Raw genomic sequence first — 21,142 nt, forward strand, 5'->3', positions numbered from 1 at the left:
GTGGACAGCGTCACCCACCTAGGTAGTATTGTTAGCAAAGACGGTGGATGCAGGGAAGATTTTAAAAGAAGAATAGCTAAGGCCAAGGGTATTTTTTCACAGTTGAAAGAAGTTTGGAAGAGTAGGAAGAATAGTATGCGAGCTAAAGTGATGTCAGTGGTCAGGTATGGTTCTGAAGCGTGGGCGCTTCGAAAATGAAGGAAGATATGCTATATGCTTCCTAGAAAAATAGCCTAAGGATTGTTTTGGGTACCTGACCGGTTGACTTCAGTCCAATTTCTTTTGAGGTAAGAGAACTATTAAAATTAGGAGGCATATGCGATACAATTTCTCTGCCTCGTCCAAAACACAAAAAAATGAAACAACAAACTTCACCAGCATCACAAAAAGCTTGTAAAAACGGATGGTCGCATTTTTGGACCATGGGAAAAAGCTCCTTGATTGGATCTCAAGATTTTCCTATTTATCATTCTAAGAAATGTTTGGTGATGTGGTCAACCACCCGTCTGACATCTTACCCTTGCCACTCCCTTGCAAGAAACTGGAATCAGAAGTAAAAAAAAAAACACATTAAAGCCAAAGTGTTGCTCCTATCATCCATACTTTAGATGCTTTTTTCTGATGGCCAACAGAAAAATTATCATAAAACAACCAATTGATTCATTGAGGTATCTTTGTAAGTTTAGGAAAGGTTTAAGGAAATAAGCGCGACAGCAGGTTTTGATTTGTTTTAGTGCGCAAATTCTTGTAGTGATATGGGCCAAATTGGGGAAGAAAACAGGGTTGGATGGTGCATGTTACAATTGTTGACGTTTTAGTCGCTCAATTGTTTCCACTAGAGGTTTCAAAGCAGATAGGGAGTGAAAAAAAAAAAAACGGGATAATAGTTTGTTCTAAGCAAAATGCCAAACCGAAGACCGAAGCTAGAAACTGAGCTAGATAGGAGTGCTGTTAAAAACAAAATTTGAAGATTATTTTCAAAGGAAGGGACGAAATATTTATAAATTAACCACTTAAAGGATTCTGTTTTTGCTCATACACACCTATTGCAGAAAACCAAATAATGTAGCCAAAAGTAAAATGAGTGAAAGTTTTTACTCAGTATTGCAAAGCTGTGATTTTTCATTCAGTTTCCTCTCCACTACGAACCTCACTACAAACTACAAACAACAAAGTATCACAACTTACTTAGTCTTTTACTAAAACCTGGCGGTAGCATAATGTGTGATGTATAGTAGCTATTAAAAGTTTCTAACGTTTTCCTTTTTTTTTTAAAGACACTTAGTACTGTCTTGGGAATTACCTCCTAGAGGTAATAAAACAAAATACTTGCACCTTATTTACCTCCTACTCTTTTTCCGACAATGTTAGCTTGCGCCTCTGGGCTATTAAAAATTAGCACTCTTACATTTTATCAGACGTTTATTGGCTTCCTGCAGTTGCTATCAACAATAATTTAACAAAAAACGGAAAATAAAAATCCAGGTAGGCTACAGCGAAGGAAAATTGGGCTTCGTTTCATGCCAAAGTCACAACAAGTATTACTTTGACTGGAGGTAATAAAACAAGATACTTGTACCTTATTTACCTCTTACTCTTTTTCCGAAAATGTGAGCTTGCGCCTCTGGGCTATTGAAAATTAGCCCTCTAACATTTTATCAGACGTTTATTGGCTTCCTGCACTTGCTATCAATAATAATTTAACAAAAAAAAAAAGAAAATAAAAATCCAGGTAGGCTACAGCGAAGGGAATTTGGGCTTCGTCTCATGCCCAAGTCACAACAAGAACCACTTTGACTGGAGGTAATAAAAAAAGATACTAGTACCTTATTTGCCTCCTACTCTTTTTCCGACAATGTGAGCTTGCGCCTCTGGGCTATTGAAAATTAGCCCTCTAACATTTTATCAGACACTTATTGGCTTCCTGCAGTTGTTATCAACAATAATTTAACAAAAAACAGAAACTAAAACCTACAGGTAGGCTACAGCGATGGGAAGTTGGGCTTGGTCTCATGCCAAAGTCAAAATAAGTATCACTTTGACTGGGGGTAATAAAACAAGATACTTGTACCTTATTTACCTCCTACTCTTTTTCCGACAATATGAGCTTGCGTCTCTGGGCTATTAAAAATTAGCCCTCTAACATTTTACCAGACGTTTATTGTCTTCCTGCAGTTGCTATCAACAATAATTTAACAAAAAAAAAAAAACAGAAAATAAAAATCCAGGTAGGCTACAGCGAAGGAAAGTTGGGCTTCGTCTCATGCCAAAGTCACAACAAGTATCACTTTGACTGGAGGTAATAAAACAAGATACTTGTACCTTATTTACCTCATACTCTTTTTCCGACAATGTGAGCTTGCGTCTCTGGGCTATTGAAAATTAGCCCCCTAACCTTTCATCAGACATTTATTGTTTTCCTGCAGTTGCTATCAACAATAATTTAACAAAAAAAAACAAAAAAAAACAGAAAATAAAAAATAAAAATCCAGGTAGGCTACAGAGAAGGGAAGTTGGGCTTCGACTCATGCCAAAGTCACAACAAGAATCACTTTGACTGGAGGTAATAAAACAAGATACTTGTACCTTAATTACCTCCTACTCTTTTTCCAACAATGTGAGCTTGCGTCTCTGGGCTATTGAAAATTAGCCCTCTAACATTTTATCAGACGTTTATTGTCGTCCTGCAGTTGCTATTATCAATAATTTAACATAAAAAAGAAGATAAAACTCCAGGTAGGCTATAGCGATGGGAAGTTGGGCTTGGTCTCATGCCAAAGTCAAAATAAGTATCACTTTGACTGGAGGTAATGAAACAAGATACTTGTACCTTATTTACCTCCTACTCTTTTTCCGACAATGTGAGCTTGCGTCTCTGGGCTATTGAAAATTAGCCCTTTAACACTTTATCACACGTTTATTGGCTTCCTGCAGTTTCTATCAACAACAATTTAACAAAAAACAGAAAATAAAAATCCAGGTAGGCTACAGGGAAGGGAAGTTGGGCTTCGTCTCATGCCAAAGTCACAACAAGCATCACTTTGACTGGAGGTAATAAAACAAGATACTTGTACCTTATTTACCTCCTACTCTTTTTCCGACAATAAGAGCTTGCGCCTCTGGGCTATTGATAACTAGCCCTCTAACATTTTATCAGACGTTTATTGTCGTCCTGCAGTTGCTGCCAATAATAATTTAACAAAAAAAAGAAAATAAAAACTCCAGGTAGGCTACAGAGATGGGAAGTTGGGCTTGGTCTCATGCCAAAGTCAAAATAAGTATCACTTTGACTGAACGTAATAAAACAATATACTTGCACCTTATTTTTAAAATTCTGGGGAATAATGAAGGCACTGTTTCTCCTTTATTTAGGTTAATGTCCCCCCCCCCTCAAAAACACCTCCATATTTAACCTTAGCTTGTTTCTTCTTGTCTTTATCAAATAGATATACTCAAAATTTGAAAACTTACGAATAGTTACAAGTCCAAGCCGAAACCCTAGTCAAATCCCACCAGAAATCCTAAAAAGCACAAAAATTGGCCACTTCTTGGCAAGACCACAATGTTTTTTTCTGTTTCTGGTAATACGAGAATATGAAATATTTTCTTGTCAACATCGCGAATTTTTCGTAGGAAACAATCAAATATGTTCTGATTATCTATTAGTACCATAATATGTAATCTTACCTGCTCTGCACAGCGTACAATTGTTCAACACAGAAGAAAATATAGTTGGAACGGCAGTCCTTAGTAGCCTCACTCGGTCCTTATTGGCAAAAGATTCAATGGAAAAGTGTTTCGAACAAAGAGAACGATTTCGTATCTGGTTTTCTGAAAGTCTTCTAACATTTTCGAGACCAGCATTATCAAGCCACTCTTTTCTTCTCCCCGGATCTAGTGGGAAACTGAAAACCATTTCACCATATCCCACTTTTCTAGAGCAAGCACAACAATGTCTTCCCATTCTAATTAATTTGATTAAACATTTTTTCTTTCTTCGTCAGTGGCGATTTGGGCTTCTCGTCCGCCCGGGGCAAAATCTTGACTAGCACCCTAGCACCCGCCTCCCTTTCCCCCAACGAATTTAAGGCCAATTTTAACAGAAGTCTCATTCATCAACAAGATCGCTTTCTTCCGGCTGCAACGCTTTCCTTCTTGTTACAAGATGATATCCTGTGAAAAACAAAGGTTTGCATACAAAATATCACAAAAAACCACTCGAATTAATTAAATTTGGTCTATTTACTTCTTTTTTTCAAGGAATGGGATGGAATAATGGAAAACATTAAAATTTCAGATTTAATTTGCTTATATTTACTGATAACTGTAATTTAATAAACACAAAATTTCAAAAATTACAAAATAATTATAGCTGTTAAATTATTTATTTGAAATTTTGTACCCCTAAAATGTCTGCACCAGGGGCAAGTGCCTCTTCTGGCCCCCCTAAAATCACCTCTGTTCGTGATTCACAAACTCCCGTCTGAAAACAAAGGAAGTAAAATTTTACGAGCTAAAAGTGACCTCAGTGGCGACAGGACAATTCACCTGCAACTTGTCATGCAAAAAGAATTTTCTCATGCAAACACAGAAATTGCTGCCAAGTGCCTAGGGAAAAAAAAGCTCATTGGGTGAAGTGTTAATGAGTTTTTTAAATAGCCAATGCATAACAATTTGCCACATTTATTTTGCTATGAGTGAAAAATCTGATAAAATCTAATAGATAATCTGTGCTGTGATCTTCACCACCAGCAATCTAATCTAAAGTGTTTAAAGAAAAGGCTGTATGTCAAGGGCGGATCCAGGATTTTTTTCGGGGGGGGGGGGGGGGTTTACCTAGGTTTTACTTATTTTCGACTCGGTAAAAAATTTCGAGGGGGGTTCAAACCGGGTAACTCCCCCCCCCTGGATACGGCCTTGCTGTATGTCATTCCCGAATGGTGATAAGAGCACTAATTTACAAATATTCATGGTAGATCAGTTATTTACCAAATGAACCGGCAGCAAAAAGTACACAGAAGAAACAGATATTGGCAATTCAGGTGGAAGACCTGTTTTTTAAAACTGAGCCAAGGCTTGCTATCCCCCATGTGTTTTTGTGAAAGTAATTGCTTTATTGCGATCCGTCTTGCTAACTTAGTTCTCATCAATGTATATCCCCCTTGCGACCAAATACCTTTTTCCTCTATAACAAGGTTTAAGAGCGTGCGCGTTGCTGAAGACCCTTCTAGTTTGGTGTTGAGAACAACGGACTCGATTCTGTTAGGCGATATGAACTGTGATATAATCTATACCCCAGCAAGGACCGAATTATTCTTGGATTCACTACCTAATGTCTATCAAATTTTGGACAAAGATGCATCCCAATTAGACCCCGGCGCCGCGCCGATGAGGGAAGATCGGCGGCAGCGGGGCCAAAAACAGCACGCCGCGCCGCCGGCACGCTCAATGTTGACCGCAGACATTAATGTTTTCATTAGTCTTTCTCAAATCACAGCTTGAACCTCCCAAATTGAAAGCTTTTATTATGACCTGGCCTTTTAATGTAACTTGGGCACTGGACCAAGGGTGCCATTGCCACTCGAGCGCAACGTTAGGTGGGGATGTCGATATCACTTTCATCACACCAATTTGTTTTAGTGTGAATCTGCCTGGTACTTATGAATGAATGTTTTTTAAAGTAAACACGTTTCTTCAATAAGAAAAAAAAGGGTTGGACGCATATGTCCCTTTCCCTTTGGGCGATAAAACCATGCAAGTGTTGTATCAAGTATAGCTCACGAAAATCTTGTTAATTTTTGTCAACTTTTCAACTTTTTGGCATCCCTGCTTTCAATAAAATATAAAAAAATCAAGGTAATATCACTTAAATATAATAACTCCCTATGCCCCCCCCCCCTCTGGATACCATCTTGATAGGATACCGTCTCTGCTTTAAATAAACAAAAATAATTAACTTGTTGTCACCCCTGCTTTCAAAAAAAAAAATCGAGGTATTATCATTTAAATATGATAGCTCACTACCCCCCCCCCCTCTTGATACCACCTGGATAGGATGCCGTCTCTGCTTTAAATTAAAAAGAAATTGACTTTTTGGGATCCCTGCTTTCAATAAAACAAATTTTGAGATATTATAATTTAAATGCAATACCTCCCTACTCCCCCCTCTGGATACCACCTTGATAGGACACCGTCTCAGCTTTCATTAGAAAAATAATTTACTTAATAAATAACTAGGTCACTATATGGTTCAAACAAACACGCAAAATAACGTTAAACAGCTTAGTGTTCCTTGAAAAAAATTGAGGGTATGAGTAAAGGGGTACAAAGACAACAACAAAAATGTCGAAATTATTCAGATATACCTCAAATTATTGGAAACTGAGTCATAGATTCGCCGTGGCATTGATAAGATCCAAAGAACCTAATTAAAAGGGAGCACACACAAAAGCAAAATTAGGCCAGTAGCCTATGAGAAATCGCAAAATACCCAAGACAATGAACAAGTCATAATGGGGGGCCCTGGGTCTATCATTATATTTTAATGGTTTCCCAGGGAATTTGATATCATTTTCTTCTGTCTCCACTTTAAATGAAAAAAAATCATTTTGGCATCCCTGCTTTCAATAAAAAAAAATGAGGTATTATCATTTAAAAATGACAGCCCCCTACCCCCCCCCCCCGATAGGCAATAATTTACAATTTATGAATACAATTTACAATTTATATGAATCATATTTTTGGGGTAACTTCCGGTTCAATCTTTAATTCGCCAACCTTGTACATAGCTTAGTCTATAGCTAAATTTTGTTTCAATAGAAGGTTGTTTTTTTTTGGGGGGGGGGGTAAGAAATTTCAGAAAGAAGGTTGTATTTTTTATCAGGTGTTCAACAATTGAGCATTAAACATTAAGAAAATCTTATCTAAAAACAAAAAAAAAAAAAATCTGCAAACTTACAATTCAGCTGTAGAAACAATTTGCCGGTGGTCAATTTCAAAATCCAACTGAATGCTGAAGCTGTAAAGTAGTGAATGTGTTCTATAATTCTATTCAACTTGAAAAAAAATTCCTGACTACGAATTGTGTAAGAAAAAGCAATTGGGAATCTGCATTTGGAATGATTTAACCTCATTTCATAAAGACGATACTTTTTTGTCAACATATGAAGAACTGTGTATATTGCAATATTTGCAATTGCATATTGCATCTGTCTGGTTTTTATGCAAAGTAACAAAAGAGACGAAAATTAATGAACAAGAGAGTAGTGAAGAATTATGGTATGCAAAGTAATATTTGGCAGGGAAAGTCACTGGTGATAAATCTCTCGGGGTGGCACCGTGATTGCGTGATTTTTCGGAGATTGGGGAACCAAACTTTTTTCAGGGTGGCGCATAAATTTTCAGGGAAATACCCGAATATTCGGGGATAGTGCAAGCCCTGCTTGATTTCTAATCAGGAAAATCGAGATACTAATCCACACGAGAAGGACAAACTCCGACTTTGCGGTTGACGCAATAAAGAATTTTGGTAAAATTAACTTAAAGTCAACCGAACGCCGCCGCCTCTGTCGGCGGCGGCGCGCCTGCGGGGCGCCGTTACGACACTTCGGCGGCGTTCGACCGGGCCTCTCGTTGCCGGCGTTCGGTCGATCCGCCGGCGCGGCGCCGGGGTCTACTCACAATAATACGATCATAATAGTGGCTTGTTGTTGGATATCGACTACTGTTATGTTTCTTCTGGTGTCTGCATCGGCAATGTTCACGTCTATCAGATGAGCGTGATTATGACCACCTGACCCTTTCAGCCACTGTTGCATTGAATAATCACTCAGACAAGGGGCAAAGCTAGGGTTTTGAATTTGGTGGGAGAATATAAAGAATGTGCATACAAATATCGGGTTTGATATTACCCGATTTACAGTATACCCTGTCCCGGGGTATGATAACGCGATCGAGTGGTCAAATGGCCACTTTCTAAAGTCAAGTGTACCCGCCTTGGGTTACGGCTAGAAAATCTCTAACACTCTCCTTGGAGGTAACAAACCTCCTTGTCAATATAATAATGACGGTACCTCGTACCTCTATTCCTACCCTGCCTTGGTTACGGAAACCAGTACACAGTTTGTAGAAAATACCTTACTTGCATTCTTCCAAAGGTTACAATAATAACATCTATAAATTCCAATTACAGACTCCCTATACGGGGTCTCAAAGTAGACTAAATCAAAATAATATTTTGTACACAACTGTTCATAGGGGTGGAGCTTCGCTTGGCCCAGCCAATCAGCTCCATCCCCATTCAAACCCAATTCTACCTCTTAACTTTATCTTTCAATGACTCCCAAACTGGGAAGTACCAAAAATAGAACTTACTTCAAGCTTACTTATTGCGACACCTCTAACTTAGCAACGAGAATTTAACCGGTCATGTGAAATTATACTATAAGCAAATGTAATTAAGAAAAAGAAAACAGGTCATTTATCTGACAAGAAAAAAAACAGGGGGTGGAACCCCAGCACCTCCCTCCGTAGGATAAATTACCGCCCACGCGCTATCGTGGTCCGCCCTTACGAACATAAACACATAAATCCAACTTTACAAACTCCATTTCCCTTCTCTCTTCCACCAGTGTCTGTGCTGCTACTTCCACCGCTTGGCACTGGATCGGTCGTCATCGATACATCTCTACTGTAGGACCACCATGGTCTAAATCGTATAGCATCCGCATTAGGTTTTGAAAGTTGAAGTCCCCAAGATTCGTAGACAATGATTGTGCGTAGCACAATCAAAAACAAAAAAAAATTCTCTCTCTCACAAATTTACATTTGAGAGGAGCAGAGAATCCGTTTCTGGCACATGTAATGATGCCAGCCATCATGAAAAATTGGCTGCACTAGCCTCTTAATTTCCATCTGTGGAAACAACCCCACATCTCAATCAAAAAGTAAATTGCCCCTTGGAATAATTTCAAATAGTCTAAGGCCAAAAAAGCAATGGCCTATCAAAACGATAAGGGTACTGGGAATGAAGTAAAATTTTTAGCGAACCATGAATTGCCTTTTTTTCTGGGTTCCCTCCCCTGGGATAATTAAATGAAGAATATGCGTTGATGCTAATTGAAAATGAAACTTCGATACTGAATATGGTTTTCCGGAAATAATTGTCGATTCCCATGAAGAATAACAGCTATGAATAGGATTACGGGACAAAAGTTTGGGTGAAGTATGAAGTGACTGAGAGCGATTATCCCAGGAGCTCCAAATCAGAAAGGCGAAACCTCGGTAAAGGGGTCACAATATATCTACTTATTGTACACTGAGGAAAAGAGCTATTTTTTGTAATGTTTCATTTGGGCTTATCCCAACGGAATTCCTCCCCCTCATCAGAGATTTACATATCTTTTGAGTTGTTAACACTACTCTCAGGTTCTTCTCAAATTTCTCTTATCTAACTCAATATTCCGTATCCCCCGACTTTCCCCTAACCCGTTGTAGGTCCTTCGTCTCCATTTTGTACCTATTTTATTTTATTCCCCGTGTGTCTTTGACCTCCTTTCTCCCCATATTTTTTATGTTCTCAAGGTACAGCCCGTCCAACATTTTATTTTTCTCCCTGTTATTTATGTTTTCAAGGCACAGCCCATCCAAATTTTTTTTTCTATTCACATATATCTTTATTCCAATCGGGACATGCCGTCAGTGTTCCCGTTATCTGTCCCCGGTCTTGATTTTATTTCGAAATCGTATTCTTGTAGGCACAGGGCCCATCGTGCCAATCTTCGGTTATCTGGCTTCATTATATTTAGCCATCTCAATGGGTTGTCATCTGTCACTATTGTAAATTTTCGTCCATATACATAATAGTCGAGTTTTTGACTGCGTATATTATCGCAAGACATTCTTTTTCAATCGTACGATAATTCATTTCTGATTTTGACAATTTTCTTGATATAAATATGATTGAACTTTCCCCTTCCTCAAATTCTTGAGATTAAAATGCCCCTAGTTTATAATCTCAGCTGTCAGTTTGTAGCACCAATGGCAAGGAAGAATATCGATTTCTCTGTATTCTTACGCTACAAAGAGCGTCTTTCAGTGTACCAAATGCATTTTGTTCAATTTCTGACCATTTAACGGGGTCTACGGCCCCCTTCCTTGTTAACTCCGTCAAAGGTATAGCAATCGTTGCAAAATTTAGTATGAATTTTTGGTAATATCCTGCCAACTCCAAAAATGACCGAACTTTTTCCTTTGTAGTCGGGACTGCTGCGCTTTTAATTTTTTCTCTTTTATCCCTTAATGGGGTTATGATACCGTTTCCTATTTTGTGTCCCAGGTATTCTGTCTCTGACTGTACCAATTTACATTTTTCTACATTCAGAGTTAATCCTGCTCTCCTCAGCCTGGCCAATACTTGTTCCATATGAGTTATATGTTCTATGAACGAGTTTGAAAATACTATAATGTCATCCAAGTAGGCTTTTGTATATGGTAGTGATTTTAAGATACAATCTACTAGTCTTTGGAATGTTGCTGGTGCCCCTTTTAGTCCAAAAGGCATATACCTAAACTGGTATAACCCAAAAGGCGTAATAAAAGCTGTTTTTGCTGAATCTTCTGGGTGCATCTTTACTTGCCAATATCCCCTTCTCAAGTCTAAAATTAATATAAATTTTGCGGAGCCAACTGACTCTAGAATTTCATCCATTCTTGGTATTGGGTACGCGTCTGATTCGGAAATATCATTCAGTTTTCTGTAGTCTACGCAAAACGAATGGAGCCATCCTTCTTCGGGACTAATACGACTGGCGCTGCATATTCTGAATTTGATGGTTCTATAACCCCTAAATCGAGTATTCGGTCTATTTTTTCTCATTTCTTTCCTTTTGGCTTCTGGTATTCTGTACGGGTATTGTTTTATTGGTTTGTTGTTTTTTACTGGTATTTTATGTACCACATTTTTTGTTTTTCCGATTCGGTCTGTTAATACGTCTGCAAATTCCGTAAATAAATTTTTTAATTGGTCTTTTTGAGCTCGGCTTAGATAGGTTTCTGACGAAACTCTTTCAATGGCATTTATATGTGTTTCCGCCGGGTCTATTGTACCCAAAGGGGCACTTACCTAGTCATTTTCTGAGGTTGAAAGCATGAGGTAATACTTCTACAGATCTTTGTGGTTTCCCTTCTCATTCTCCCTTTTAAATTTACTGAATGAACTCACATGGTAAACCTCTTCCTTTTTCCTTGCTCCATCTAACTCTATCATATAATTTACATCATTCATTTTCTTTTTCACCTTAAATAGTCCTTTCCATCTTACTTCCAATTTATTATTTCTGTCCGGTAGTAATATGAGGACTTCATCCCCTTCTGCGAATTCGCGTATTCGGGCGAATTTATCGTACCATATTTCCGTTTTTTCTGCATATTTCCCCTGTGCTTGCTTGACAATTTCATGGTATTTACGCATTTTTTGTCGTAGTTATAGTCAGTTTTTTATCACTGTTTCTTAATTTTTCTCCTCGTTATCCCATGATTCCTCTAAAATTTTTAACACCCCTCTCAGGTTTGTCCCATATGGTAGTTCAAATGGCGACAACATTATTGCTTGGTGTGGAGTTTTCCTGCACACAAAAAGGACCTACGGGGATTTCTCATGCCATTGATTTATATAGTCTCTTACCCAACGTCTCAAAATACTAATTAGAGTTCTATTTAATCCGTCTGTTCCTCCATTATATTGGAGATGAAGTGGAGTAGTTAATACTTGAATAATGCCGAGAATTTCGTATAATTTCGTATAAAATGTCTAACACCCCCCTCGGGTTTGTCCCATATAGTATTTCAAAGGACGAGAACCCTGTAGCTTGGTGTGGAGTTTCTCTGTATGCAAAAAGGACATAAGGAAGCATTTTGTCCAATTGGTTTACATCGTCTCTTACAAAACGTCTCAACATACTAGTTAGGGTTCCGTTAAATCTTTCTGTCACTCCATTTGTCTGAGGATGGAATGGAGTAGTTAATACTTATTTAATGCCGAGAATTTCATATAATTTTTCGGATGTATGTCGATATAAATTTGGTTCCATTGTCTGTTAAAATTTCCTTCGGGATTCCGTGACGTGAGACATATTTCGCTAATTCTTCTGCTATTTTTGGTGATTTTACTGTTCGCATTGGGATAGCTTCTGGGTATCTCGTAGCCATATCATTAATAACTAGAATGAATATTTTTCCCGCGCTAGATTTCGGAAGTGGACCTACAATGTCCATTGAAATTCTCTCAAATGGTTTACCAAAAATTGGCATTTTTTTCATTGAAACTTTTTCATTTGGTTTTTTGTATGCGACTAATTGACAATCTTTGCATCTTTTACAAAAGTTGATAATATCCCTTCTTAATCCTTTCCACCAAAAACGCTGCAAGACTCTATCTCTTCTTGTTTGGGATCCTATGTGTCCCCCCGTTGGGCTTGAGCGAGCCAACTTTATTACCGCTTTTCTCAGTTCATGTGGTATCAAAAGTTGCAACTTTCTAGGGTTGTCCAGAATCCCCATTATTTTTTAAAGCAGCTTTTCATTGCTGGAAAACCGTTTAGATTGCGGATTTTTTTTATTCATGCTCGTTTTATTTTTCTACAGTCTCTATACTGTGTTTACAAATCTATAAATTTGCTGGAGACAACCAGAAGCGTACTTGTTAGTTAATCTTTGGTTTTCTCTGCTTCTCTTTCTACGGTTAATAATTTCTCTTTTTTATGGTTATATTCATAATTAGTTGTTTTATTTGTACTAGTTGTATTGATATATATTAAGTTGGCTGTGAAGTAATAATTTTTGTCCATTTTAAGTTTCAACTTTGCTCTTTACTTCCCTCAGAAAAACTTCGTTTTTTTTTAAATTAATCTTTGTTCGTTTTTGATTAAAATTTAATGTAGAAACAATGCTGCCATGATCTTTTTCATGTATACGGAATAAATGTATGCTCGTATTAAGTTTTAGTGTCTCTTAGTTTCAGTTGAAAACTTATTTTTAATATAATTTCTAATTATCACCGATCTAGGGGAGATAAGACAGCTCAAAAAAATGCTGCAAACAACCTTGACAGCTAAGAAAAATTTTTGTCTATAACCTAAAATTCATTATCCATACTTCACAAAACAATAGCCTACATGTTTTTCAGGAACGTTTGTTTTTTGATGAGCAAAAAGCTGATTTTATTCGGCCGACTTTGCCTGAAAAAGCCATAATGAAGACAGGGCTTTATAAATCACCTACTGACTAACAGAAACAAGAAGGCTACAATAACCAAAGAAAACAGTTTAAGGGCTAATTTAAAAGCGTGTATTTATACTTAATCACTTTTCATAAATTTGACTTGATAGCACATTCCCACAAAGTGCACTTTCGGTTGTTTCCCCAACTTTTTAAAATGAAACAAGTGCCTTTTCCAATGAAATGACCAAAAAAGGGGGTTTCAAAACCAAGGCAAGAGCAAAAACTAAGGGGGCAAGGACGTCCCTTCCCCTCATTTACCGCCGATAGAACTAGCACACAGGCTTCATCACTGAGTGAAGAGTGAAGTCTGAAGGTTCAATTCAAAACTGTTGATTAATCAAGGTTAATTTTTGGTAGATGTTTAGTTGAAAAGTTTTTAGTTTTAATTAATTTGCTTTTGCAATAATCTTTTACTTTTAATATGACTAGTTGCTTTTTGAAACTTACTAAGAAGGTCTGGAGGGGGGTATATGTGAGGGGATCTTATAAGCCTCCAGTTAAGGGCCTTGGACCATAATTATTGCAATGGTACAGATTTATGCTTCCAAACTCTTCCACTTAAGAAGTAGTACCATAAGTGTCGTTTTTAGTGCTATATGGCATTTTTGGATGGTAAAATTGATGAAAAGCATGCAGATATGACTAATAGGTTTAAAATCTGCCTTCCCGGGATATGCCTTAAAAATGAGTGCCATTAAACATCACTTTTTAAAGTTCTGCAAGCCCAATAGCCCTAAACTGTAAAAAAAAAATCGTTTGAGATTCAACAAAAATTATTTGTAACGTTTATCAACAACAAAACTTGGAGTTCAACAGCTGAAGTTGAGTACTGGAGACTATTTTGGAATTCCATGGTTATTATGAAATTTCCAATTTGTTGAGAAACAAAAATATCGAATACCCATACCCAAATTCAATTTTCAGTTTGTTGACAAAACAACATGTTGGATTTTAAGATCCTTATTGGATTTCCATCTTGTTTGCTGGATTTCCCGTTCTTTTACTGGATTTCCATCTTGTTTGCTGGATTTCCCGTTCTTTTACTGGATTTCCATCACTTGCGTTGTTCAATTTGCTCGGTCTGCAGTCTAATATCTAGTTCTCAGGATTAAGTTCCCCTTTCTTCTTTCTGAAGGATGAATAAATACCAAAAAAAAAATCTCATTTATTTTACAAGTACAGAAAATTACAACAAAAACTTTCTCCCAGATAATATGACACCTCTTATCGGCTGCATTTTTTCATGGTAGAAATCAGTAAATCAATGGCGTAGTAGCAAGCCGACAGATGACACTTGAGTAAGAAATATCTTCCAATCAGGAAAACAGTGACACTCGGACCTGAAGTGAAGATAAAATCAAATCGAGGCACAAATAAAAGAAAGATTTCTCCCTTTTTTCTACCTCCAGAGGTGAACGGTTGCAATAATAATGCCACAAATCCTGTCTTTTCTGAATACCTTGGACTTAATCATCAGATCTCATCAAATCTCTTGTTTGCCGCTTCATCAACTCTGTGTGTTATAAAATTGAATCCTTGCAAAATAGATCTTCTGCTTAGATGAAGTACAACAAGATTGTTTTCAGCTTCACAACTTTGCTAAATCCTAATTTATAAGGTGTTAAAGATATGTAAATACATTTCCTAAATTTTAAAAAAATAAACATTGATATGGCTTAAAATTCTACTCAAGTAAGAGCAGTATCATTTTTGGATCTTAACCTTGAGACAAAGGAACTGATAAATGAAAATAAAGGTAAAATGTAGGTTTGTCATAATTTTAATAAGCATAGACCAGCTACGCAAGTACATTATTGGACCTTTAAGAGGGAGAAGGAGCTGAGGTAGGTACTTGCAAATTTCCTTCCCGGGACATACTTTGGTACTTATTTACTATCTGGAACACATGCACTATATTATATAGAGAAGATGCAGGTTTCTTTTGAAATGGGTTTCTTTTCAATAGAGAAATGGATTGTAAAGCGTGGTTTGTTTATTGGGTTTACAATATTTAAACTATTGTTTTTTGGGTTTTAGGGGAAAAAATGAAAATGTACCTAGGTTTGGTTGGGTTAGGTATTTAATATATGCTATGCTTTACCCCCCATCCCCCTCTTCTAATGTGCAAATATATAGCCAAAATTTGTTCCTAAACTATTATATCTTTATCCTATTTTGTTGTACTTCATTAGCATCAACCAAACTTCATTTTTTGTGTGTGTTCCAGATAGTACACAAGTACCCATACTTTAGCCAGTAGACCTAACCGTGAAAGTTTCGTTTTCCTGACCTAACCCCTTTCCAAGATAGACAAAAGTAGCTAAATTAAAATTGGTACTGTTCTATTAGCTGTAAGCCATGTAAGATAGATGATCAAAGAAACTGGTCAAACAGGTTCTCTCAACAGAGAATTGGATTGCAAACAGTGGTTTCTAACTGCGTTTACAATATTTAAACTTTAGCTTTTTGGGCTTTAGGGGGGAAAAAGGTACCTAGTTTCGGTTACATATTTAGTATTTGATATACTTAATCCCCCCCCCACCCTCCTAATGTGCAAATATATAGCCGAATTTTGTTTCTAAACTATTACATTTTTATCCTATTTTGTTTTATTTCCTTAGCATTAACTGAACTTCACTTCTTGCATGGTTTACAGCTAATAGAACAGTACCGTAGAATTTTACGAAACTTTTTTTTTATTTATAAAAATGTGCTATCTTAAACATTTTGGGAAACATAAGACACAAGTTATCAATATTAATAAACTAAACTGAATAATTACCATCACAATCAGAATGTCTTCTCTCTCTGATCTGGATGCCCCCTAGACAAATTTGTTGCTTTGTCGTTTGAAGGTCTTAACATTAAATTTACTTGTGCATTATACGTTTGTGGTAGTCGAAAGAGATGACTTTTTTTGTTTGTTAAATTGTTCTTAAATCATAACATTCGAAAACAAAATAAGAAACAAAATAGGTCTTGGGAGGAGGTTTAGTTGCTCTCCAAACTTTACGGTCTCTTAAAAAGGACACTAGAACAAAAAACAACAAATAGAAATGCATCCGTGATCAGTCTTCTGGCAAAAACATAAATTCCATGTTTGTACCGATAGGAGATCATAAGCCCCACAATAACATTTTCTGATATGCCGAATCTGAAGGTCTGATTTACATTAGATTTACTGACTTTTTGGGGGGGGGGGGTGTTTCTCCCTTTTTTGGAAATCAGGCTCCATGTTTTCAAAATCCTTTTTTCTTCTGAGGCTTGGAGTTTTTGGTGGGTAGATATTAAACATAATGAAATTTATATATTTGCAATCTGCATAAAAACCCAATTCTTATCAATTGTTATCAACATTCTATTTTTGAGTTTCAGTTACAGTTGAGCTGAGTCACTCCTTAATTACAGTTTAACACCATGAACTGTTTGATAAAACTTATTGGGCTAACGTCCTATTTTTTTATTAATCCTGTAGCAAACCAGTTTTGAAGCACAATTCATCCTATTAAAGGGTAGTATTTCTGAGTCCAGTTGAAATGTGCACCATTTTAGAAAATTCTCTTTTTTGGGGAAGCTTTTGGTTCCTTTAAGTGTATGTAAAGGACTGAAAAACCATTACAGGTGTCTTCTTTTCTTCAATATATTTGCTTACTTGGTTATTCAGTGTAAGCAGCAAATTTATGGCAAATCCAGGGAAGAATTTTTTTTGAAATGCTTTTTGGGTCTCATTACAAAAATGACATTCATTGCAAAAACATAAGTTGTTCCCACAAAAGGATTTTTGTCATTAATTAGAAAAAATTGAATTCAGAAAGCAATATATTTTCACTGTTAGAACTGTTAAGGTTAGTGTAGCATCTTAAGAAATTTTTTACCTACAGAAACTCACAAAAAATGTATTTCAAAAAGTGATTGTAAAAGTTAAAAGATAATTTTTGTACATAAATTTCTGCTTGTTCATTTTGCTGACAAGAAAGCTCAATTTATTTCAAAGTAAAAATATATTTTGTTATTTTTATAATTATCTTTTTATACTCAAAATTCAATTAGCATTCCCCTTTTTCTGCTATAATTCAAATATTTGAATTGAACTTATACTGAACATATTACTTTCAATGGTCCTACAGTCAAATTAAAAATGATATTCAAGAAACTTCAAACTACTACTGTTGAAGTTCAAACTGTGTTGATTGATATAGCCTATTTACGGTGAAAATTACATTTTTTCTACTGAAAAGGAAATAAATCTTAATAATTTCAATAATTTGTTGGAATTCAACAAGAAAGTCACAATTCCAACAGGAAAATTGGATTTTTTTGTGACTTGTTTGAATTAAATAAGTAAGTCACAATTCCAACAGAAAATTTGGATTTTTTTTTTTACTTGTTTGAATTTGAGCAACAAATTTTGTTGGAAATCAAATTTTTTTTACAGTGCATCCTTTCCACTTGAGACACAACACCAAAAGTGCCGTTTTTAGTGCCAATTGAACTTGATGATGGTGGAATTTAAATGAAAGATGTAGATATGTTCAATATCTTTTATATGAGCTATAAAAGATCTACCAATGACGTTCTGGTATCCTGCTAGTGCCACCCTTTGAGAAATAGCAGCAAAAAGTGCCATTTTAGTGCCATATGGCCTTGCAGATGGCAGAATTTATAAAAAGGACGTAGATATGAGAAATAGCTTTTGAATGAGCCATTAAGAATCTTTTTATGATGTTATGGTAGCCCGCTAGACCTTTTTAAAAAAAAAAAAAACAGGAGACAGATCAGTGCTACTGATGCAAAAAAGGGATTTTCCTTGTTGTTCAGGGAGGGGGAATGTAACTTCCCTGTACAAGGTTTTGAACATGTTGATTCCAATGGTACACTTTTCATATTGATATGACGCCATTTTCGAGGGGTCTGAGGCTTTTTTTTTAATCAACATAAATTTATTTTCGTAATAAACTTTTACTTTAAATACGAACCGAAATAATAGTTAACATTCCTGAGTCAGTGTTGAATGGGAATTTTTTTTTCACTAGCCAGTTTTTTTCAAAATGTGTTTTTTAACTTTTGGTTACTATGGGCTGTGGTTCGCTCTTCACTAGGTTGCAGCTACTGCTGCAACCATGATACTTTGCCAGAACATGCTTTAAAAAAATGAGCCTAGAAAATGACTGAAAAAAAAAACAACAGCAAATACCAATATTCCCAATATGATACATGCACAATAACAATACATGCAATATCAATACACCAGATACCACATACACCCCTTCCCCAGGGGCTATGGAGGGCCATATCATCATCAAAGCCATATATATTGGACCTTTGAACTATGTTAAACAAAATGGCTATCTCAAAATTTTCATAGGACTAGTTTGGGGGGGGGGCCTGTAGGGAGGGGGGCTATTTGCCCTCCAATCTTTTCAGTCACTTAAAAAGGGCACTTTCCTGATTCAGTGATTCACATTCCTGATTCAGTGTCAAATGGCAATTTATTCTCACCAAACAGTTTTTTTAAAAACACATTTTTCAACTTTTGATTACTATGGACCGTGGTTTGCTCTTTACCAGGTTACAGCTGCTGCTGCAACCATGATGAGCCTACAAAATGACTGAAAAACAACTACAGCAGATACCAATATTCCCAATATGATATATACAATACAAGTACTCACAATATTGATTTATCAATAAATTTAAAATTTCAAATTTACCAAATATTGTTTTGTGTTAGAGTACATTGATGCCCTGAAGCACATTTTGAATCAGCATCAAAAGGCAATTCTTTGATGTATGGATTTCTACTAAAAATCCTTTTTTGGGTGTTTTTAACTCCTTACTTATAGTTTTTTACTAAGGACAATTAGATGTGAAATGATATTTACAGAGCACCAACTTAAAGTTCTTCTGCTAACCTAGGTTTCTTGGTAAACTTTTTGCAGTTCATATTATTGACTTACAAATAAAGTAAACATACCACTTGATGCCTTTTTGATGCTCTGTCCAGATATAATAATCCTTTTTGTTGGAAATGAATCTTACCCCCACCCCTATGCACACCAATTCAGGGTATATATTTGCACATTAGTGGGGGGGGAGTAAAGTTTAAACTTACCTCTCATTTAATTAAAAATAAAATTTACCCTACCCCCCCCTAATGGGCAAATATATACTCTGAATTGATAGGCTATATATAGGGGTGGGGATAAAATTCATTTCTGACAAAAATTATTATTATATTTGGAAAAAGCATTAAAAAAGGCCTTGAGTGGTATGTTTACTTTATTTGTAAGTCAATAATATGAACTGCAAAAAAATTAATAGTTTCTATGTTAGAGTACACTATAGCAATACTACTCAAGTTCTTGATCTGAGTAAAACCAGTTTGTATGTCTATATTTGGAGATAACTAGGTTTGGCTTAGTAAGATAAACTAGTCTATTGTGTAGGTAGATTTTAATTAAATAGGCTATTAAGGCTAATATGTAGAGTTGGTATTTTGGTTAGGTACTTAACATTATGTGTTCTGGGCATCCTGCTTCCCATGACTTTCTTCTGTAGTTTCCATAATTTTATTAATAAAGTTTTATATTTTTATCATATTTTGGCATATTTCATTAAGACTAGCTAGGCCCTAACTTAACTTCTTCAGTGGGATCACTATATTACATATGTACCCTGGCCTAAACTATCACCTTCAAGTACAAATGTAAGCTGGATGCTGAACTATCATACTTTAGAAATATTTCCTTTCCTGTTTGTAACAAATGACCTTGTTTGTAAACAAATGTAACATTGTGTTTCTAAGCAAGAGATTATTTCTCTGATTTTGAAGACGAAAGTAAGTTACTTATTAACTGATTAACTTAAAGTAAGTAAGTTACTTATTAACTAATTAACTTAAAGAAAGTAAGTTACTTATTAACTAATTTCCTCAATCAATAGATCCAACATACTGCTTCTTTTCAAAGGTGCAGGGCGCTAATGTGAATGTGACGCACCGTTTGAGAAATTTGAATTTTACCTGACAGTATTGTCTCCAACTACCAGGGCTTCCACTCTCAAAAATTAAAATTCGGGGACAAGTCTTAAAAATTCGGGGAGTCTTCGGGGACAAGTCTTCAAGATTCGGGGATTTTTCGGGGAAAAACAAAATGGAATTTCGTTGCGAAAATTTGGGAGCCAAAATTAGTTTTTGGCTTCTTTTTCAGGCTCAAGTAGGGCTTGTATCTGCTTAGTAAATCAAGCCTTTTACAAAATAGGTTTTAGAGCCCGGGATTGGAACCCATAGCTGAAAACACTTATTGCTGATATTGTGGCAAAAACTTCAAAATTGTTTTCAAAAAAAGAAGAAAAATAGTGAATACATGTGAACTGTAAATACCAGTAGCAACTTTTTATTAAGTCATTAATCTCAGAAATTAATTTATAATATTTAAAAACAAAAACAAATATTGTTTGCGGTTTCTAGATATGTAAATTAAATATACAAATTCAATCTATAAGTACGGGGTTATATTAAAATTTAAAACAAACAAGAACTAAACTAAACGAGTAAATTTAAACTGAAATTAGAAAGAGAATTTTGACGACAATTAAGACATTATTGGTTTTTCATGCTGCTTCTAAGGACTTAGGAGTTTACCCCCCCCCCCCCCCATAAAAAAATTCTCCCACAGAAAAAACGGAAAATCCCCCCCACCCACACAAAAATTTACCCCGCAGAAAATGCTCCTCTGCCGAAAATACTCCCCTCGGAATGTACCCCCGCGGAAAATATCCCCCGCGAAAAATACCTTCGGAAAATACCCACCCCCATGCGGAAAATACCACCTCCAAAGATACATATTTTTAATTGTTTGTTTCT

General features: G+C 36.0%; 1 protein-coding gene across 1 annotated transcript in view; it reads right to left on the bottom strand.

Moving 5' to 3' along the window:
* The window catches only part of LOC148952046 (uncharacterized), an 82,760-nt gene extending 62,478 nt beyond the window's left edge, over positions 1 to 20,282 (bottom strand). The window contains exons 1-2 of the mRNA XM_089089506.1: positions 20,194 to 20,282; positions 3,686 to 4,173 (exon numbers count right to left, since the gene is read on the bottom strand). Of these exons, the coding sequence (XP_088945632.1) occupies positions 3,686 to 3,964 (279 nt within the window). The 5' untranslated portion in view covers positions 3,965 to 4,173; positions 20,194 to 20,282. The remainder of the gene's footprint in view (positions 1 to 3,685; positions 4,174 to 20,193) is intronic.
* Positions 20,283 to 21,142: the final 860 nt, after the last annotated feature.

Source organism: Artemia sp. Qi Xiang Cuo, chromosome 5 (genome assembly GCF_049724085.1).
Source record: "Artemia sp. Qi Xiang Cuo chromosome 5, ASM4972408v1, whole genome shotgun sequence".
Taxonomy (NCBI): domain Eukaryota; kingdom Metazoa; phylum Arthropoda; class Branchiopoda; order Anostraca; family Artemiidae; genus Artemia; species Artemia sp. Qi Xiang Cuo.